This window comes from Argiope bruennichi, chromosome 3, assembly GCF_947563725.1.
Source record: "Argiope bruennichi chromosome 3, qqArgBrue1.1, whole genome shotgun sequence".
In the NCBI taxonomy this organism is placed as follows: domain Eukaryota; kingdom Metazoa; phylum Arthropoda; class Arachnida; order Araneae; family Araneidae; genus Argiope; species Argiope bruennichi.
In genome coordinates this window covers 87,850,983-87,874,549 of record NC_079153.1, presented here as the reverse complement: position 1 = coordinate 87,874,549, position 23,567 = coordinate 87,850,983, and the positions used below count along the sequence as shown (strand labels likewise).

Sequence of the window (23,567 nt, the reverse complement as noted above, 5' to 3'; positions counted from 1 at the left end):
TGCCCTGATTAGAGTAAACGATGAAGTGAGCAGACGTCCTTCATGTCCCATCTTAACACATCTCCATCTTTTCAATATCAAGTGCGTCTTGGGTTGAAGTTCAAAAGAAAAAAAAAATCTGATCGGCTTAATTGGATAGAATGTTTTATAATCTTAAAGTTGTTGTTTTTTTTCCCCTGTTTTCTTTTGAAACATGTCCATGCGTGAAAACTAAAAATAAACTATAAAGATTACCTGAAAAATGTGCACATTATGAATATGCTATATTTGAAAAATAAGTATAAGTGGGTAATGCAGAGATTCATTTTTTTTCAATCATGTGATTTTCATTTTTTTTTTAAATCATTGGCAGCTTAAGCAAAATTGGCTTTTACTTCTAAGGCCTGTTTTGTGCCAAAAGTTTTAGAAACAGTTAATCTTTCAATTCAGTTCACAAATAAATAGCTGTGCATCATATGGAATCAATGCATGTGTCTGTACAAGCCCATTTATTAAAATTCCACTGGACATCTTGCGAGAATGAAAACATTTTAATAACACGTTGTTAAATGTTAGAAAATATGCGCAATTGCATTTGCAATACGACTGATGTCGCATGAGAAAATATGCGCAATTGCATTTGCAATACGACTGATATCGCATGAATCCATTACGCATTTGAACTTCTAAACATTTAAACAGAACTATTTTTATAGATTCCGACTTGACTGGTTTATTACAATGCTGTGTTTGCTATTTTTATGTCTTGTATGCATAACCATTGTTTTAAAATCCATTCATAGTTAATAAATTAATAACCATACCACACATGATGTTTTTTTATGTTTCTTGAACGTATGGCTCGTTATCTTATTTTTTTCAGTTACTTTGTTATCGTTGAGGTACGTAAGTAATCTCCGCATCGACTATCCCAACTGAGTGAAGAAAAACATCACGTACAAAAGCGAGAGTAGCAGCCTTAAATAGATGTAATACTTAGTATGCGCTTTGAATGCAAGGCCCACTGACCCTCCGCCAAATTATCATGTCTCATTTCCTTCTTTCAGCAGCGGCCAAGGGCACACGTGCCAAGCCACTGACACGCAAGCCCTACACTTACCATTTTACCAAATTATGTGTTGGCTCTGATGCTTATCATGGGCACGTCGATTGTGATTCCCATTTTGCCATTTAGAAAAAAAAGCATTCGAAGCAGCAGGAAATGAGTTGGGCATTATATCTGGGCTTTAATTAAAGAGATGCTAATTAGTATTGGTAATTGTGAAGTGCGTACGGTTTTCCTTGCTATTGTTTCAAATTTTCTTCCACCTCCCCTTACTCTCGTTTTTGTGGGCCATTTATAATGCATTTTAGTAGAAGAATAGGGTGTCATATGTTGACTCTGGGCATGAATAATTATTCAGTGTGTATTATGAGATAGGAAGAATATCATTATCAAAGTTGAGGATTGTAAAGAATTCAGGTGTCTGTTTTTAAGTGCAGTTTTGAATGGTTGGATGAAGCTGGAGGGTGTGTAAAATATCTTGTGAAAAGATTAAAGAAAAAAACGTCATACAAATGTTATGGTAACATATTTTTCTAGAAAACCCTATCGGTATTATTATGAAGTTTTTGTTTTTTAATGTGATGTTTAATGGAATTGAATCAATTATACAAGATTTGGAATAACTTATGAACGACGAAAAATGTATATGTATCGTCGAAATTGGAAGCAGTAATTTTGAATGATGTGGGAAGGGCAAAATATCAACATATTTGATATTTAAGCCATTCTGCGCAATGTGTCCAAGATGTGTTGATACCATTTTTTTCAACCAATTACAATACTTTATTTTGCAATAATACATTAATTTCATTACTCTTTTACAAATACCACGTGTGCTGAATTCACCATTTCCTAATCAATAATGAAGTAAAAATATATATATAAAAGTTGCTTCTATTCTTGGTAGAATTTCGAAATTTTCCCATAAGTTTCAAAAGAATGTTATTTTTATTCTTCATTCATTCTAGGCATCTATAGTAATCGAAACATTTTTTTAAAAAATTCAATACAAATAAAGTATTTCAACACGGCTTGTCGTAAATAGTTTATTTTTATTGAATGCCACCTGTTTCCATTGGCCTTCTACATCTTTTGTCCGAAAGCGGCTGCTAAAGACACTCATTAAAAAAAAAGTGTAAGAATAAAGCATTTTTTCTCTACATAATTTAATTTGATTTTCTTAGGAAATCAACCCATTTGATTTATGTCATTCAATTGATGATTTTATGATATATTACAAATCAAATACTGACAAAACCTATTTGGTTATATTAAAAATGTGGTACAATTTTCTGCAATATAATTATTATTTGCGGAACCATTTTTTAAAAGCATTAAGAAAACACCTCCTGTTTTTCCTATTCAAATCCGATTTTTTTTCATGCATGATTGTACCACCCATTCCTTTTAGATTTTAATTAACCTTGAATTCATATCAAATGTAATAAAAAAAATATGAAACTAATTAAAATGTTAAAAAAAAAAGAATCTGCGAGTGTTTGAAAAATAAAGTTGAATTAATGTGAGAAATCTTTCACAGTTATTCGTTTCTTTATATTAAAAAAAGTTTAATAAATTCATTAATTAAAAAGAAAAACGTTACTACTGGTTGTGGAATTTGATATAACCTTGGCCAGATTATGATATTTTAAGTTCTTAATAGTAAGATTCTGTTTGTTTAATGCGGATTTTCAATGAAAAATCAATTTTTTATTTTCTTAAAAATTACCATTTTATTGTTTTTGAACCGAACTTTCTTTCATGTTATTTTTAAGTGTTGTGTATAGATTCATAAATTTTGCATATAATTCGAATATGCTTGTAAAATTTGATATTCAGATGGTTAGGAATTATGCATCTGTGTAAAAGTTCACGCTTACCGTACAGCTGCGCTATCTGGCAGAGAAGTCTATCTAACAAAGTTCCTAAAAGAGAAGCGATCAATCTCTTAACAGCTGTCACATCTGTTTTATACTCCCATCGATTTCTTTTAGAAACACTGCAGAACCAACCTCATTCACTTAATGTAAAAGCATATTTTGTTGGAGCCTTGGCGTCTAAGGATGCAAGCATGCGGGACTTGGAAACGACTACTGTTTCCTCTGTTTTTGACAGCGTACACAAAATACAAGAAGAAAAGCACAACAACGGATGAAAGACGAAGTGAATTGATAAGTATAGACAGGAGTTTAATTGCATGTTGTCCCGAAAGAAAGACATGCAATTGAATAGTTATTTCCAAATCTCCATTTCAACCAAAGTTGCATTTTATATTAGATAGTAATATAGTTAGATAGTTATATTAGTAATTCAGAAATTGTTAGTAATATCGCGAATGGCTGTCAAGGGATGCTTAATAGTGGAAAATTCGTCGAGGTTTGACCGATACCAATGAGAGCTAAATTTTTTATTATGATGAATTAATATTCATCCATTTTTAGACCAAAAGGCTCCACTTAATTTGAAAAACACTTACTCAGTGTCCTCTTATCGAATGTGAAGCATGGAATTATTTTTTTATTTGCATGGGGTGCGATATTTTGACTTGATTTTGGCTCACATTATTCTGTATAAGAAAATCAAAGCCTATGTTAAAACTTTATTTACACCCTTTGAGGGCCAAGGTTTTCCGCCCGAGGGCGCTGTGTCCCCCTTTGGGTTTGTTTATATTAGGTTAGTCTTGTTATGTACGTTGTGATGCCTAGTTGCGTTGCTTTGTTTATGTGTGCTTTCCTTTAAATACGTTAGCTGTGTCTGAATAAAATGTGAAAATCCACTAGTTGTCTTCAGTTCCTTTCTGACAGGTAAGAGCTATTTGAATTATTCTATTGGCTAATTGAATTGAACGTGAGTTCGAATTGAAGTCTAATCAGCCTATCTCTATCAGAACATTCCGATAAATCATGTACATCCTGTTATCCATATTTTTCCTTGAAAAAAAGGCCGCTTTCTCAAAAAAGATAAGGCTCCTAACTTTAAGACTACTTGTTTTAAGAATAGAATATCTCATCTTGCTTGTCAATTCCCTTATTTGAGTCATTTAGTGAGATATTATTTGAATTCCATTCTCGATTTCCACCTCAACTTCTACGTGAGGAATGTCTTCACCTTTCCTGAAATATAATGCACGATTTCTACACAGCCATTACATTCTGCATATCAAGATTTTTCTGTTATTATTGGTGTTCATTTTATTTCTTTTTCCATCTATGTATGGATTTAAATCTAGGAATTAAAAAAAAAATTTTTTTAGAATCATTTTTAACAATTTATGCGATACTTAGCCATTGATTACTAATAACAAACTGTGTATGACTTCAATGCTTTGCAGTTGTTGTTTCTTAGTTTAAATAGAAAATTCAGGCTCAAGGTATAATTGCCATGCGTATCATTTCTAAAGAACTGTTAAAAGATGAAATTTAAAAAATTTGTATAATAATTAAATATATCATTAGGTGACAACAAGTTTCTTTGCGAATTAAAAAAATTTCTCAATTAACAGCTGAAATGTTACTTTCCGAACGGAAGAAAACACGTTATTCGGGACGGAATTCTTACTACATTTTCGGAAATGAAGTTTTAAATAAATATCCTGTTGCTACGTAAGCCCAAACTGCCATTGTATTTTCATGAAGCCTATCCACAAAAATGGAGCATTGCTTAGATGCTCTAAAATAATTACAGGCAATAGAAAGTTCGAGAATAAAAATTAAAAAAAAAAAAAATGAAAGCGAGAAAATGTTGATGAAAATGAAGTGTGTTGAATTTAGTTTAATAACTCTAATTCACTTAATAACTCTTAATTCAAGAGACTGTATGTCTCTCTTTTCGTTTTTCTTCTTTTTATGGTAATTTAAAATCTCGATTACATATAATTCTGTTTTGCTTCTTTTTCATCTGCTGTCACGTTTTGAACGATAAATGGTGAGAAAACAGTGTTGATTAGGCAAAAACCGACGATGTATATTAATAAACTATTTAAAAAATTGCGATCTTTTATCCGAACCATGTACGTTTCAAATTTGAAATTAATTTTATGACTGTTCGAATTTTTGATGATTTTTTTTTTTTTTTTTCGTTGTTTAAAATTTTTACCTTTATAGACTTCATGAACCAAACACGATAATCAATATTTTTCCATGTCTCTTACTTTTTTTTAGCTCCTTTGAATGCAATATAGCTTCAGTCTTGTTTATTAGTATACATATTTTACATTAAAATAACTGTGATTAATGATTTTTTTTAATTTAAAAAAAGTGCAGTTCAAATAACAAAATGAAACTTATTTTTATCTCTTTCTCTCTCTTTTAATAAGCATCTTGCACTTGTATTGGATATTCATCGCCGGACTGTTTAATCCTTCATGGTACATAATAAAGGATTAAATTGATAATTTTTCTCCGCATTTTTAATGATTCCATTTTCGTAGTAAATATCTTTAATGAAGCTGATTAAAGTAATGACAGTGATCATTATATCAAATGTCACTTGCTATAAAAAAGAAATCTCGTGACTATTTATTGCTTGTTGCATCATTGCATTCAAAAGGTCCACTAAAACTTTTTACATATCTGTATGATTCACTCTCCTGAATCTGAATTATTATCAATAACTGATGCTGTTAGATCTTGAAAAGTTAAATTTGAATATTAATAACATTCTTTTTTAGTCACTTCTATTTTTGCTTTATTATTAAACTAAATTTTTAAATTATAGCTATTTTACTTGTATTGTATCCAATGACAAATGTAAATGCATATGTCATCTAATGTCATACTGTCTTATGCTCTGCTATAACATCCAAGTTCTTTTTCTTTTTATATCATTTTAACGTTCAAAATTTAATTTCGATGCTGCAGTTTGATCTTATTTGATCAGCAAGAATCGATTCCTTTATTTCTGCCTTTTCATAATGAACTTACTTAATACTCTACGGGTCTCTAAGTTATCTCGCGGTTTAATGTGAAATTATTATATAGAAAGTGCTGATATGGGTCTTATTGAATAATACCAGATATTCACAAATTGGTCATATATGAGAGTACACATAATTTTAAAATAATGAAAAACATTAAGTTTTGTTTGTATAAATGTTCGTTGTTGCTATTTTTCGCTACTTTGAAAATAACTCAGAGCGGTAAATAGTTCTTGCCATATGTGTGTTATCATATTCTCGATGAACAGACCAAGTGCTGTGAAAAAAATATCTTCTTGCGGGAACACTTAAATACTGTTCCCGCCGGAAATTCCATCCCACATGCACAGCAGAATCAATTTTCATGAAAACATAAATAGTATTTTACTTGCGGTCATGAAAGCATTTTTGCTGCTCTTTTTCAAATGAAGGCAAAAAAAAAAAAAGTTTTAAAAATCCTTGTAATCCAAAACTTTGAATTCAGATTCACTACATATCCCTTTTAAATTGATTTTTTTTTTTGTATGCAAGAGTAATATTGTAAATTAACTAATTCCCCATTCGGTATTACATTGGTATTGCAATAAACCATCCAAAAGTCGTAAATGCTGCAAAAATAAAGCTTGCTATTCAAATGAATAAGTTTCAGTGAACGGTAGTTTTCTTCTTTTAAAAAGAAATATACCTGGACTCCAATTTAAGATTCAAGCTTCTTTATTTCAAAAAATATAACTAAAGCATAATATTTACAAACAAAATAAAAAGTTGGCACTGTCAGTCCAGTGGAGGATTTTTATGCCCACCAAATTACGTCAACAGGGTTTCATTTTCACCGCGTAAAAGTTCCACGCACTTATTTTTCCCTTTATTTACATGTTTTTAATCTTAGCGAAAAGTTATTTTAAGATTTTAGTAGTTTTTAAATCAAAAACCGACGCATATCTCCCTTATCTTCGGGGAAAAGGTAACCTTATCGGATTTCTACACAATTGACTCACCTTCACGTAAAAATTAGCCATTTTTATGCAAACATTTTCCACATTTCTATAGTTATGTGGGAACAAATTAAATTTTTTATCTATGACTAAATAGTGGAACGTGATAAAAGCTATGTGGCAACATAGAGTAACAATTTTTTATTGAGTTCCTGCGTATTACGTTAGTTCCTGAGTATATGATTTCAGCTGTTGTGTTCTGGCCATTTTCATTGTTTTACTTCTGGCAATTCTATTCGTGGTTTTGTTTGAATTTCTTCAAATTTTTTGCTAATTGTGAAATCAATTACTGTTATTTTACAAAGCTCCTATTATGTTTCCTTAAGTGCTATATTATCATGTACTCTGTGTTAACCCACTCTAATTTTTTTAGTGTTTGAATTCGGATATCTAAATAATACTTTTTCCGTTTTTTAATTATATTTATTTGAGACACCTGAAATAATAGAATCGTCGCCAGAGGTATGTTTTGTATGCAGTTTTTCTTTTTTGTTTTTATGTTCGACCTTCTCAGCTTTTAGTACTCTGTATAATGGAGTATACTATATACTTTTTAATTCTGATGTGTGAGATTTTAGACAGCAAAGTTTTTATTTTATAAAATCTTATTATATTTGTAGAGAGGCCGTAGATATTTAAAATCTTTGTTGATGTTAAAATAATAAAACGTAAAATGTGGTCAGATTTACAGATTTAGAATTTTTTACTCTTTTAATTTTATAAAAGAATTTTTTTTTCATTTAGTTTTTAAAAACTGTGTAACTCTTTTTTTTTTAAAAGGAACTTATTTTTTTTAAAAGCAATGTTGGTAATTAAAAGAGGTGTGTCTTTTAATCGTTTATCCGAACATCATAGTATAATAATATTTTAGCCTTGATTCATCTGTGTTTTATTATTAATGTTTTTAATACACCCAACGCAATATGTAAATTCGGCAACTAAAATATTTAAAAAAATAATTATTAAATACATGACAAAAATAATATTTGTCAAAGAGAAAAATGTACAAAAAAATATGTTAAGACTGCCCTCTGGAGCGCTTTGAACAATTTTCGTCATCACTCAGTTTACAAATAGTATGTCAGTCTGTAAAAATTGTTAAATATTTTCTTATTCTGTGGTTAATTTTATGTCTTATTCAGATTCTTTAAATCTTTTTGCATGTTTTATTAATTTGTAAAAGCTTAATTATATATACAACACTGTTCATTCATAAAGAATGGCATAATCCGTTTAATATCTACATTGAATATGCTCAGAAATGAAAATTTAACAGTGTCTCAATTATTAAAACAAGTATTTCTTATTTATATCAAAGCATAAGAAGTTTGAGGCATTTCTTTTGCTGTTTTCTGACTACTAATAATTTTTCTAAAACCCATTCCCCATTCAGTTTCCTTGTTGATTTTCAATGCATATTTTACCGGCTCATTAATCACTGCGTAGTATGCACAAGGTCTTTTATAGTTTTCCGTCGTCGCACATCAACACCATGCTGAGAAGTTCTCTTATTTATTTTTTGGAATGAGTTCTTTATCTTCAAAATTTGTCTCATTAGTAATGAACTTCAGAAAGATTTATTTATTTTATGAATAGGTCTTAGCGTATTTTATTTCTTGTGAGACGAGACTGTGATTTTTCCCCCCTTTGCAAAAAAAAAAAAAAAAAAAAAATAGCATTTATGAAAATGTGGTTGAGAAATTTAATCTGATTGCGCTTAGTATTGAAGCTGTGTTTGGTTTGATATGGACATCATACTATTTTTATTGCCTTATTTTAGACTGAAAAGGCATCTATAAATTGCATAACGCAAAAAAAAAAAAAAAAAAAAGAATGCTCTCTGGCGCAAACTGCTGTTGAATTTAAATCTATCAAGCTGGGCATGTGGTTACTTCTTGTGTAAGAGTGCTCACGCTATTTAAGATTTTTTGATGTTAATTAGAATTTTAATTAAAAATTAATCATAACTTTTAACTTTTTCCCTGAGTTATATCAGAGCATATTGAAATATAAAAATTATTTTTTACACTAAAAAATTTTAATTGACTTTTCAATTATAACAATTTTATTTCTGTGCAATATTTTTCCTTGATTTTAATAAAAACTTCGAAGAATTTGGTAGTATATTTTGCTATATTATGTTTCGTTATTTTAAGTATAATAATACTCATCCCATGTTGCGATGATATTAAATATGTATGTGTGTGTGTGTGTGTTCATTATAGCGAAATAAATTTTTTTTAAAATGTTAAGGTCTTAACGAATCAAATATATAACATCATCCTGCTATGATGCTTCAAACTTGAAGTTCGTATCCTTTTAATTTGATGAAATGAAAAAAAGTTTTTAAACTGGCATTCTTTCCGTAAATTGTGGATGTAAAAATCGTGACAAATAGATTAATGACTCATTAAAATAAACCAGACGAATCAACTCTAAAATATCGTCATGCGACAGTGCTTCGGATTGAAGATTCGAATCCCCCCCCCTATAATAATTGCTATTGAGATTTCCTGGAGGAATTAATAAGCATTTTTCATTTCTCCATGTATTTTTGATATTGCTAATCTTCCCTCGATTTTTTTCACTTCCTATATTTTTAATTACTTATTATGCCTTTTAAAATAAATAATTTCTAATTTTATTTATATTTTTTGTGTTGTTTTTGTTATATTCAGCCTCTAATGGATAGTAAGCATTTGAATTAAATTTATTCTTTTAGCATTTATTATGCATAATTATTCCTTTAAGAATGATCTATGAATTGATTCATCTCGGTTGATCAACTAAATAATTCTGCGAAAACAAATAACATTTTGTGATTTAAAATTTCTTGGAATTCCACTAATTAAATATGCCGGCTCTTAATTTTAGTAGGGAAAGGAATGTTTTTCTAATGGAACCTTGACGCTAAATAAATTCTTTGTTTCAGCATTGAGAAGAACTAGTGCTGCTGTTTTTTGCATTTTGCTTTAAGTAGGAGTCAACGAGCCGCTAAGGTTCTTGTGACTCATCTTCCTGTCTGGCGTTCCTCAAAAAGAAAAACAAAGCAGTAAATAGTTCCATTCTGACTAGTTTTTCTGCCCTTCATAGCTTTTTTGACTGATCTGCAAATTGTGGGTATTTTCTTTCTGTCATACAGAATTTGTTGCCGTAGTGACAGGAGGCTTCTTATTGATCGATGTTTACATAGTAAACTGCTCGAAACCAGAATAGATCAATTGTTCTTATTTGTAATTTTGCAAAATGCTTGAAAATTGTGCCATGGGCGTTGTGCTGCTGTCTTGGAAATTTTGAATTCATTTTATTTTTTAGTTGTTGCAACAGTTGAGTGAAAGTGAAAAATTGGCTTTCTATGTATTTTTGTCCGCGTAACATCGTTTGAAGTTTTGTAATGCAAAACATTCTAATCTTGTTTCTCGAAAATGAAAGGCTTTTGTGCTCTGCTCAAGTGTTCGATGAACATCGCATGCGATTTGTAAATATTTCTCTGATGATTTTTGTTTTATAATTTTGTATGATTAAGAGAGGAATTGAATTATATTTACTCAAATCATTGAGTGAAAATATCAAAATGTCTGTTCTCTATTCACATACATTAAAAAGTTTTTATTTTTATTGAAGAAAAAGAGAGAAAAAATTTTTTTGGAAGATCAAGGGCAAGAACACATTTGCCAAGTGTTCCAACGAATTTCTTTTCATTCTTCCCTTTTAGAGCTACTTGAATGCTGTTGCCGCTACAAGTGCCAGGGTTAATGACTCCGCAGTTTCCACGGAGTCTTAGTTTGTTCACATAACAGGATTTGTTTGGTCGAAAGGGGGGATACATTTTCTAACGGTTGTTTTCACTCAGGCTTGCACTCTATGTGTAGGACTACATGCGTTGATTGCATGACGCAAATGACGGCAGTGAAGAATACAAATATAGAAACTAGCAGATGTTCAGATTTTTTATCCAGTCTTTCGCACATATTTCGACGACAGAAGATAATAAAACTCAAGCTATATTCTTGGCTAGTATTTTTTGATAATGGCAAACAAAATTGGAAATTCGAATTTTTAACGGTTAAAAATCGCTCAATCATTTGAATCCATATATATGACGTTACGGATTCCGGATACGCTGTCTCCATTCGTTGTAGCACTTTTTATGAAATTTTATCTATTAAAAAATGAAATTATAACTTTTCTTTTTTTGGTTTTTATATTAAATTTTTAGAAAAACTACTTATGTGATTAAATTAATTTTTAAAAATTGTTCTCCTTCGTTGTTTTTGAATTCCTTAAGCTTGCATAATTATACGTTTCAATTTAATAAAAAAAATACTATATATTTGAAATTTCTCTTGGGTAAACTTTCACTCTCTTTGTTACTTTATCGTATGCGAGATATATAGAAAAAAAGTATAATAATCATCAAAAAATTCGACCGCGAGATTTTAAAAAATCTTTTATTTTCAGACCTTTTTGAGTCCGAAAAGCACTTGTGTGTCATTATATAAGCCAGTCAATGAAGCGCGATTACTTTGCTTCGGCTTGAAAATGCTTTGAGATGGAAAGGTGAAATTTGATATATGATCTTAACATCAAATTTGTAAATTCCCATCTAATTCCAAATGAAATCCTTTCATAGAAAATTAGTCTGTGTATGTTTCCGAGTACAAATGAACACAAATGCAGAAAGTTAGTATGGATAAAATCTTGCACATGAATTTAGAATAAAGAGTAGATCCTTATCCAATTTTAGATCATATCCAGCGAAGGCTTTTGCATTTTCGTACACATGTAAGCTCAAAAACTCAATAATGCTACACTTTATATAAATGAAATTTGATACGTATTCTTGTTATTAAAATTATAATTGTGTCCAAGTTTGTCTTAAATCCAGCACAAAAAAAAGCGGCCTTGCTGTTTATTATACTGGTGCGTGTGACTGAAAATAAGCATCGGAGCACTCATGGCGTTCAGAACCGTGCTTGAGATCCTCAGTTTTTATGCAGTTCTTACTACCTTTTATAGGGCCGCGGTGACCTGGTGGTAAGGTCTCGGCTTCGGTACCGGAGTGTTTCAGGTTCGTGTCCCGATTCCACCGAAGAACCGCCGTGTAAGGGGGTCTGTTGCACATTAAATTCGTCATGGCCAAACGTCCTCCCGCTGGTGTGACGTGGTGTGGAGAGGGGGGTGCCAGCTCAGGTGACGTCCTCGTCATCTGACCGAGGTTCAAAATTACGAGGTCCGTCCCAAAATAGCCCTAGTGTTGCTTTAAACGGGACGCTAATATAACTAAACTAAACTACTACCTTTTATAGGAACAATGCATAAAAAGTTTGTGATAATCTACTTCGTTCTTTTTTTGTTGCTAATGTATTTATTTAATAATCAAATTTATTTTTATCTTTTTCTCTTTGTGGAATGCTATAAGCAAGTTTTGCTTTTTCTTGCGTTATTCTTTTATTGCAGGTTTCTCATTATTAACTCTCAAACAAATTCTACTGTATATGTACCTTATTTGCCTTTCTTCGTCGATTTCTTTCCCTCTTCTCTAAAAGTTACAAGTTGTATTTGATTACTATTTTTATACACTACTGTTACGTATGGCAATTTATTTATTTATGCCTGCAGTAACAGAATGCAATTTTTTCTAAGTCAAAAACAAATAGTTCTGCAATCTAGATCCTTAATTTGTTCACTTTTTTTCAATGAATAAAAATGTGCTAGCCATGTTTAGCTTATTTGTTATTTGACCAAAGATAATAATTAAATTTCCTTATAAGGCTATTGTTATTTCATATGCGATTTTGCATAATTTATTATCTGCTTGTGATGTCTTTGATTATATGTAATCAAGTGTCTTAAAGAAATCTTTCAGGTAAAGTTGTTATTCTTTGTATTATTTGAAAACAGTTGTGTATAACTAGCTGTATAAGATTAAAATTGATGATTAAAAAGTGAAATTTAAATAAATTTGCCAACAAAAGTCTCTGGGAATTTGTAAGAATTTCAGATTAGCAGGGGGAAGGGAAGTGCTTACATTTCTTTCAATATATCAAAAATATTTGTATATTATTTTTTTCATATCAGCAAAAATTAAACTTTTTCTACTTCTAATTGTACTGACATTAAAATTTCCATGAAATCTTTCATTTTCTGTGATTTAGGCTTGTCTTGTTTTTACCTCTCATTCAAGTCAGACTGTTATAAATTCCATTAAAAGTCAATGAAATCAAATATAATGTTGTAACTAAAGTGACCAAATTTGGCCTGAATTTAATTTAATTATCTTGGATTGCCCTGCCTCTTACTTGTAAGCAATTCATGCTTTTAACAAAAATACCCCCCCCCCCGAATTCTTTTAAATTTTTACTTTATGTTAAATATGGTGCTATCTAATCATAAATATATATATTTTTTTTTGATTTGGTAATTATTTCAGAATTCATATGTAATAATTAAAAACGGAAGACAAAGTAGAATTAATAAATTGTCTAATGCTTGGTAGTATTGTTTGTTTTAGAAATGTTTATTTATTTCTAATGAATGATCTATCAAGTAACTTTATATTCCAGATTTGAAAGATTAGTTGCAGTTGTGATATTTTGATCCAAGATCTGAAACATTTTCTTTAGATACATTGAAAATCTGGTCATGTTAATTATGAATTATGTTATAAACTATAAAATGTTTACCTGTTTATTAATACAGTTATTTCATTCTTTTGCAGAAATACTTAAAATTTCTTGTTTCAAGTCATGTAGAACTATGTTGTTGCTGTGGGGACCTTTGGACCCTCCATGGAACCCCGTGGTAAAGCTGTGCCACGTGGCACAGCCACAAGCCCAGAATCAGCTATGGCTTCTGAACTGTTTGATCAGTTTGTATCTGCTGCAACTTTCAAATCAGTGCTTCACACTAATCGTCAGCTTTGTGAACTTTTGCGACTAAAGCCTACAACTGTTACAAATTTTTATCCTCGACTAAAAGCAAAATTACATTCATGGCGGGCAGCATCCCTATGGGCCAAGCTGGACAAAAGAGCTAGCCACAAATGTTACAATAGAGGAAAGGCCTGTCCTAACACTAGGGTACGTGCTTTGTTATCTTAATTATTTTTGGTTTCCCTTTGTATTAATTTAAATTAATGCATGTTTATTCTCCGATGTTTATCTTGACTATTGAAAAATCATGATTGCTTATTAGCTTGCCAATATAAAACCTACTCAGCTGAGGTGAGCCAGCTTAGTAGTGAGAGGGTTAGTACAAAATTTTCTGGGATATTGAACAATAATTTAATTTTTCTTAAATTATCATTGTCTTGGTACTGCAAAGAATGTGAATTGGTTTGTTATAATTATTATGGAAACTAGTTTCAATCAATTCTAATCTCCATACTTTCTAACATCAGTGATACTATCAATAATATAATTAATATTTCTTATGCATGTGTTGTGTAATTGTACATCTTGTGACCTTCATGTAGCAAATCTGATTGGTTTCAGCTAATTATTTAAATATTTTATGATGATTTAAATGATACTTTAATGAAATCATTACATTACTTTGTGATAATAGTTATGAAAAATCTATTTCATTAGGTTTTAATAATTGGTGCTGGTCCCTGTGGCTTAAGAGCAGCAATAGAAGCTCAATTATTGGGAGCCAAAGTTGTGGTTTTGGAAAAAAGAGACCGTTTTTCAAGAAATAATGTTTTGCATTTATGGCCCTTCGTTATACATGACTTGAGAAATTTAGGAGCAAAGAAATTTTTTGGAAAATTCTGCGCTGGCTCTATTGATCACATCAGTAAGTATTTTTATGCTTTCTATTTTCCATGTTATATGAATGATGTTCCTCACCCCCCCCTCCCCTCCATATCTTGTGCTTTATTTAAAATAATTTTATAAAATTGAGATAAGTTCAGCATTGTATAAGGAATATTAAGCAAATTGGACTTAATTATATTAAAGGCTGTACTAAAGTTTTTATATAGAACCTATGCACCCTTGTTCTGTGACATTAGTTTCTGAAGTATTATTGTTTTAAATTTCTTACAGCATTGCAAATTTTTGAATCACAAACTAATTTATCCTTGTTTCTCAAAAGTATTTGTTATGATTCAAAAACAGCAGAGATATAATTTGCTTATTTTCTGCTGCAAATCTGAAAAGAGAATCATTCAACACATCAGAAAAACAAATTTCCTGATATGTTCTATTTTAAAAAGTACTTCAATAGTTCTTGATTTAAATTTTATACAAAATATTCCAAAAAAGTTGAAAAAGATAAAGAAATTAGAATGCTGATAACAGAAATTTTCATTGAAATTCTTAAGGTTTTTCCCAAAAAGATGCTGTATTTTAACAGTTTCTCTAAATTAAGTAAACTATGCTAGTCTATGTTTATTTTAGTAGGCATTGTACATTAAAATGACAGTTGTTTGTTCTGATTGTTCTTAGATCCCCCTCCCCTCTTCCTTCTTTCTTCCCTCATTAAAAATTATTCCAAGAACAAATGTATGTGAAATATTTCTTAAAATATGGAATATTGAATTAAATAAACATTTACATATGAAAATTTAGGCTTGGAAGTGCATTGTGTCTTTTTTACTACCTATATATAGAATTTAATGCCTATAAGTGCATTCCTCCTGGACATGCACACTCAAAAATATTTCCATATGTAAACGAAATCCAAAAAGATTTTTTGAATGCTATCCTGGACTTCCTTTTGATTTTGTGCCTCCCTCTCCTCTGAAAAAAAGGCTATTTTATGCAAGTTAAAATCCAAACAAATACTCAATAGCTTTGTGTAAAATCCATGAAGAGTTGTCAACTTCAGGGGTGTTTGTGCTCCCGGGAAACCCCGGAATTCCGGGGATTTTGAACTTCGATACCCGGAAATTCCGGGGATCGTCGTTCAAAAGGAAGTAGGAATAATAATGAATTATTTATTTTGATCTGGGCGATTTTGTTTGCTTTGAAAGCAGAAAACGCAAGGTCAGCGTGTGTGGTGAAAACTTTTCCTTTCTTTCTCCAAAGGCAGTGATAATGCGTGAAAAGGGGGAAAAAAACTTCTTTTTTGTTCTTTCCTTATTGCGAGTTATGACTCATTCCCCCGTTTCTCGGACATTCTCTTCTGGATTCTTTTCGGCAAGTAGGCGTGGCAGAAAAAAAAGGGAGAGACTTCGCGACCAGATGTGCGATCACGTGACTCTGGGTTCAAAGGTCTTATCTCTCCTGGCGTGGCGCCAATAAGTAGAGAAGGGGGATTTTTCGCCATATTAGCTATTTGTCATTGATCGCTTCGCAACTTTTTTTTCTCCGCTGTGTAAAATTTTCGTTTCATTTATTGATGCACGTGTAAATTTTTCGTTTCTCTTATTGAAATATTTTTTTATTTATGTACGCAAGAGAATTTCACTTTGAAATTTCAGCATATGAAACAGAAATTACCCCTTAAAAATTCATATCTAATTAGTTTTACAGCATTAGATTCAGAGCTAAGAGGTAAAACCAGTACAATATTAGCTTTTGAAAAATTATCATCTTTTATGTCCCATATTTTTAGAGATAATGAAAAGTCAAAAGTAGAAGCTGAAATAAGGTTATACCAGAGTGATATTGATATCACCAAAGAAATGCTCTACACATCTGATGAAAGTGGAAATCAAGTCAAGTGTACAATTGATAAATATTGGTCTAAAGTTTTTAATTTAAAAGATGATTTCACAAATGATTATAAGTATCCTACATTGACTAAATTGGTCAAAGCCTGCCTTAGCTGCTTCCATGGCCCATTAGTGGAAAGTGCATTCAACTTAATGGATACACTTGTCACTGACTATAGAACCTCTCTTAAGATTGATTCCCTAGATGCAGTGCAGACTATTAAATATGATTTAATGGCTTCTAAAGAAACCTCATGTGAAAAATATGGCTCAAAAAATCCAATGACTGATCCAATTCTCAAAGATCTCTTACTGAATATGAACAGAAGTTCGAAAACATATCAAGAGGACTTAAAAACATGTATTTCAGATGAGTCACCTATAAAAGTCTCTGAAAAACCTTCTACATTAGCAGAAAAGCAAACTGCTACTACCTCTGCATGTGCAGTTCTCGAGGAAATTTCTTCAACTGTAAATGAGGAAAATAAAAGTCAATCTTCCTGCAATTATGAAGTTCACCACAAAAGAAAGACAAGCCCACAAACATCAGAAAATAAAAAAAAGCAGCAGAAATTAGATAATTTTTTTAAAGAATTAATTCAGGTAATTTAAAATATTTCATAAAATGTAGTAGTTTATATGTTTGAAAATTTATGGTTATTAATTTTGCAAAAAAAGTAATTCATTGAACTTTTATAATTAGGTCATTCAATATTTCATAATTGTAATTTTTTATTTCTCTCCCCCCCCCCTTCTCGAAACTCCAAAATGCCGGTAGTAAGTCCGTAAAAGTTTCAGGGGATTTTTTGGGGTCCCACAAACACCCCTGCAACTTATACGAGTCTTTAAATTGTGTACATTTACTAACCTATAATCTATTCTGTTAGCTTGGAGCTGCTTGAATATTGAAATAGGAGATTTTATGTAAATATATTCTTTTTGTTTAATATGTTTACGTTTAGAATGATTCATAGAATTAATTTTATTTAAGACATTTTTTGTTTGTTCTAACCCCCCCCCCCTCTCCTCACCTCTCTAAACTGAATTCTTTACTAAGTGTATCTATACTTTTAAAGCTGTGCAGAAAATTATATTAAATATTATTATCATTGAATGATTTAAAATAAATCAGAACAGTAATATAAATCATAGAATAACAAAATGTAGAATATAACTTTCTCTTTAATTTCTTAGGTATACGGCAGTTGCAGATTATTCTTTTAAAAGTTGCATTACTTCTGGGTGTAGAAGTTCATGAAAACGTTGGGTTTGAGAGTCTGATTGAGCCACCTGAAGATCAGCATGAGCGTAAGTATTTGTAAACGTTTTTATTTGGTTGTAAACCTGACCACTTTATATCACATTCTTGTTTCCAACCTTATTATTGTCATTTACAAAATATCCCATCAATATAAAACTTACAGTGCTTGAATTATTTTTTACAACAATCTTTATCAGTTCATAATAAGCAGTTTATTATATTGGTGAAAATAAATAGTTATGTTATGTGGATTTATTCTAAAAACTGTATTTTTCACTTAAAAGAATATGTTCAAAGATGACATTGAAGGGATGTTGTTTCCAGTTGTACATAATATTACAAACAGTCATCTTAAATTATATATTTTTTTAATTTATTAACAAATTTAGAATATTAGCAACATTAGCATATTCAAAGCATTGCCTATTTTTGAGGAACAGATGGCAATAGAAATAGTCGTCAGTGACATGAAGGAAACTATGCTTTGATTTCATTTCTCTATGGAAAAAGAAAATTCTGTTAGAAAAAGAAATTGTTAAAATTCAATATAATGCTAATGCTATTGTTCGATTAGCCAGGAACTTTTCACTGTTTGCAAAATATAATGAATTGGGTAAATCTATTAGTTAAAAAAAGTTGGAAGCGTTTAGAAAGATATTTAAAAAGAAACATTTTATTTATATAATTAATAAAATTAGTTTTTAAATTCTAGATTTGTTTACTTATGTTCTTAACCTTTTTTCGAAGAAGTGGAATATTAATGAAGTAGCAGTATAATCTTTTCTTACACTACTTACTATAGTGTAATTAAATAATTTAAGATACGATGAATATCTTTTAATAAGATTTTTTAAATGTAACATGCATAAGAAAACATTTTAAGTAACTTAGTTTTAATTAGTTTAATTAACTTAGGTTGCTGTGAATAATATTCAATAATTACTGGTAATATTTTATATTTGTATAAAATTGGGCATTTGCTAAATTAATACCCATCTTAATTTATTTCATCAGATTTATATTTTTATAATTAAAAAATATTGTTAAGGTTGGTTCTTACTTTTTCTCTAAAGATGCTTAAAAAGTAGTTATTATTTATTAAGAAAATTAATCTACAACCCTGTTTAAAGGTTTTTTTAATGATGTGTGTCAAATGTGGTGTTTAATATTTCAAATATTACTTATTTTGGAAATGCTATAAAAATAAAAATCATGCAGAACAAATGCAAGCAGATTCGATCACTCCTATAGAAGGCACATGATTATGAAATTGCTTTACATCTTTGATAATACAGCTGTCACTATTGTGTAAATTTTATTTGCTGTGACATGTAAGTTATTTTAGATATTTAATTTTTTTCATTTGTAATTTTTAGGTATTGGGTGGCGTGCTCAGGTTTCACCTTCTGACCATCCTGTGTCTCAGTATGAATTTGATGTTTTAATAGGTGCCGATGGGAAACGGAATACTCTTTTAGGTGAATTTTCTTTATACATTTTCTTTAAAGCTTCAAGATTTTAATTTTAGTGAATTTTGCAATTCTCTGATTCTAATTTAACAGTCACTTTAATTTAATCATCATAACTATTATTTGCATCTGTAAACATACCAGTCCTCGTTGCATATTGTGAGCAAACTAAAATGAAGCTTTCTGATACAATTTTGTGCTATATTTTTTTACGTTAACCTTTCGTTGTAGGTTTCAATAGAAAAGAATTTCGGGGAAAACTAGCTATTGCCGTCACTGCAAATTTTATTAACAGACACAGCCCTGAAGAAGCTAGAGTACCTGAAATCAGTGGTGTAGCATTTATATTTAATCAGAAGTTTTTTCAAGTGAGTTACTTTCTCTCAACCATTGTTCATTTTATTCCTACATAATAAGAAATGTTGAGCTGTATATGATGTACATGAATATTACTTCAAGTTTTAAAGAACAGTTTTCTTCAAATAAACTTATTTTACTGCTGTTTAATAGCTCTGAGATAATGTTCAGTGATAAAATTTTCAAAATCTTACAAGAATTGTCTAGAGTATGTATAAAAATGTCATTACCAATTTCTCTGTATGAATCTATAAATATATTGTTTCATATTTTGTGTTATTCTTTGTTTAGGATATGAAGGAACAAACTTCTATAGACCTAGAAAATATAGTTTATTACAAAGATGATACTCATTATTTTGTAATGACAGCCAAAAAACAGAGCTTATTGGAAAGAGGAGTCATTATTCAGGTATGTGAGTTTATTCATTTTGGAATGATTTGCATTATATAAAATAAACTATAATAATGAAAAGTTTAAAATAAAGTAATAACAATCGTAACATTTTTTAGTCAGTGACAACTCCAGTTGACAATAATAGAAAAGTACAAATAACCACGACAGGAAGTGTGGTGTATATGTTTCAATGCATCTCAAAGAAGAATACATTTCATTTAATAATTTAGTATTCACTTAAAATAGAATATGAGCCAAATGTACTTGGCTCATATTTGTAGCTGTTAATTATAACTTTCGATAACATGACACCATCTTCCCCTATGCTGCAAATTTGAATTGCCATGTATGATGAAAATAAATGTATTGTAATGTTTTCTTTTTTTTAAATTTAGTATAATTTAATTCACTAATTTATTTTAAATTAAAGAATGTCCATAATTAAAATTGTTTAATTTCCCATATTGTGTATAATTGGTATATTTAATATTCTTGTCTGATGAATTCTGTATTTCTACTTTTGATTCACATTTACTTGAAGTTGGAAAATTTCAACCTATGTCATCTCTGTTATTTTACCCATGAAGATGTCACGTTATAATGTTATATTTTAACGTTATATTTTAATTAACGTTATATCACGTTATATTTTAATATTGCTAATTGCCTTATTTCTTCACCACCACTGCCACCAACTCCTAATCTTCAAAACTAGCAATTTTGAAGTGTCGAATTGAGTTATTTTGATTAGATATATGTGAATTCAGTAGTCCCTACTAATTTTAAATTATGATGAACTTTAAAGACAGATTCATGCCTAAAATAATTTACTGAATTTCATTTTTAAATTAATATTGTATGATTCTATTGTTAAATTTTTATATATTTTAATTGTTATTATTTTTATTTGAAATTTGATCATATTAAACCTTCTTTACAGGATTATAATGATACAGCAAGACTGCTTGCAGCAGAGAATGTGGACAGAGAAGCTCTTATGGAATATGCTAGAGATGCCGCTGATTTTGCTACTAGTTATCAACTTCCACATTTGGACTTTGCTGTTAATCATTATGGACAAGCAGATGTTGCCATGTTTGATTTCACTTCTATGTATGCTGCTGAAAATGCTTGCAGGGTTATAGAAAGGAGAGGACATAAACTTCTGCAGGGACTTGTTGGTGACAGTCTTTTAGAGGTATAATTTAACATTTTAGCTTTATCTTTTGCAATCCTATTTTGATTTAGACAATGTTCATAATGAAGCTTCACTTTATCATTTTTTTTTTATATAGATTTTGGTTGTTATAAAAACTAGAGAATTACAGAAAGTTAGATTAATTTATAGGAATAGTATTAAAAAATATTCTATTTTTGAAAAATCAAATAGAACCATTAAACCTACTTGTAAATAATTCATTTAATATACTGTTTTGTTTTCTTAAATGTAATGTCTGACATTATTTATATTAAAGTGGAATTTTAGTTTCTTATAACATTAATTTATTTAATTATCATAATCTATGTTTTTATTTTTTTTTCTTGGTTATTTTATATTTTAAGTGTACAGAAGTGGAATTTATTACTAAAATTAATTTTTATATACATTTCATGTAGCCGTTTTGGCCAACTGGATCTGGATGTGCTAGAGGCTTTCTCAGCTCCTTTGATGCTGCATGGATGATCCGAAGTTGGGCATCTGGCAAAATGTCTGTTTTACAAGTCCTCGCAGAAAGAGAATCCATATACCGACTCTTAGCCCAAACAACTCCTGAAAATTTAAGCAAAGATTTAAATCAATATACCTTAAATCCATCATCGAGATATCCAAATTTGAATCTTTCTGCTGTTTTACCCTTCCAAGTTAGGTCTTTATATGACACTGATGGTAAAATAGAAGATGTCATTGACACTAATGTTGAATTACCTAAGAAGAAACGACGAAGAGGTAAATAAAATGTAAAAAATTAAGGAAAATTTAAAAATTAAGACTTTTGCTTTTTTTTTTTTTTTTTTTTTTGGAAAGGATAAAAAAGTAAGGATGGTTAGTTACTGCTTGTAAACTTTCAGTATCGTGAAAAAAAGATATTCTTGAAAGCCTTCTTTAAATACTCTTTTTTAAGTTTATTATATTTCGAATAAAGATAGGTATGTTGATATCGGCAAAGTTAGTACATGATTTAGCAGGAACTGAAGTTTTAAAATGCTTATTAATAATAAAAAAATAATAATAATGTTGCAAAGAAACAGCTAAGAGCTTTGGAACATGAAAATCTCGACTTTGTATATATTTTATTCATGGAGTATGGGATAAATTCCTTCTATGTACTTACTATAAGAATATTAGTTGCTTAGATCCAAAAATTGTTAAACAATTCTATCCTTGCTATTACAATTCATGCTATTAGCCAATCTTTTTGTTCTTGTAAATGTAAACAACTACAAGAAAAAGAATGTGATTCTATTTAAATGAAATTTAGTAAAACTTTGAATAACGTAGCTCTTTGAATAGTGTAATTTCACAGAAATTAATAAATTTGAAATATCCAAGAATCAAATTGATAAGTTTTTATCAAAATATTTAGTAGGTCAATGTTTATGAAATTGTGGTAGGTAATTAAGATTCTGATGATAGTATCCCATCACCAGGCTGTTGTTGGGAAAGGATTATTTTGATAAAAAATATTGAAGTTATTACTTGTGAAGTCATTTATAGAACTATTATATGATTAGAAGTTCAGAGAATTTCTTATCTATTTTTACTTGCTGTAGCTCTGATTTAATTTTGAAAGTTTACACTTTATTTATTGTAACAATAAAATCTAAACCTATACAATAATACTTGCGTTTTCAGATATTCCCAATTGTTGTTTGTTAATTTATTATTATTTTTGTAATAAATTTTGTAATTTTTTTAACTAGAGTGTTTAAATATTTTACTGCATATTTTATTTTAAATTTTTCAAGAGTTTGAAAATGCAATATATATTTGTCAAAATTTATACTGGAATTACTTTTCTTACTTTAGAATCGATGATACATCCCGATACCTTGTTAAATTGGTGTCAAAAACAAGTTGCATTGAGTGATAAAGTTAAAATTCAAGATTTCACAACATCCTGGAAAGATGGATTAGCTCTGTGTACTATATTGAATCATTATCGGCCTGATCTCATTGATATTAACAAATTAGATCCTGAAAATGTTGCCCAGAACAATCAGCTGGTAAGAACAATAAGTTGTTTGCAGATTTAAAAGACTTTGGTCACTTAAATATATATATATATATATTAATTTAACCATCCATCAATCACACTATCTAATAGATATACACTATAACTATGTATAATTTTTTTCTAGTTGTAACTCACCAAAGGTACCAATGCATAAAATGTCTGTTGCAATTCAGCAAAATAACTATTATATGTTTCTCGAGAAATCTCGCATTTTGGCGGCTCATCAAAA

General features: G+C 29.8%; 1 protein-coding gene across 3 annotated transcripts in view; it reads left to right on the top strand.

The window, feature by feature from the left end:
• LOC129964304 (F-actin-monooxygenase MICAL3-like) overlaps window positions 1-23,567 on the top strand; it is a 74,627-nt gene that overhangs the window by 31,802 nt on the left and 19,258 nt on the right. Inside the window, exons 1-10 of one of the 3 annotated variants that reach the window (XM_056079085.1) lie at window positions 3,738-3,849; window positions 13,677-14,037; window positions 14,548-14,755; window positions 17,814-17,927; window positions 19,257-19,358; window positions 19,581-19,717; window positions 19,998-20,117; window positions 21,043-21,300; window positions 21,720-22,050; window positions 23,131-23,327. In XM_056079085.1, coding sequence (XP_055935060.1) covers window positions 13,747-14,037; window positions 14,548-14,755; window positions 17,814-17,927; window positions 19,257-19,358; window positions 19,581-19,717; window positions 19,998-20,117; window positions 21,043-21,300; window positions 21,720-22,050; window positions 23,131-23,327 — 1,758 coding nt within the window. In that variant the 5' untranslated portion in view covers window positions 3,738-3,849; window positions 13,677-13,746. Of the gene's footprint in view, window positions 1-3,737; window positions 3,850-7,219; window positions 7,418-13,676; window positions 14,038-14,547; window positions 14,756-17,813; window positions 17,928-19,256; window positions 19,359-19,580; window positions 19,718-19,997; window positions 20,118-21,042; window positions 21,301-21,719; window positions 22,051-23,130; window positions 23,328-23,567 lie in introns of those variants that run through there. The other 2 variants (XM_056079087.1, XM_056079084.1) reach the window with 2 other exon arrangements.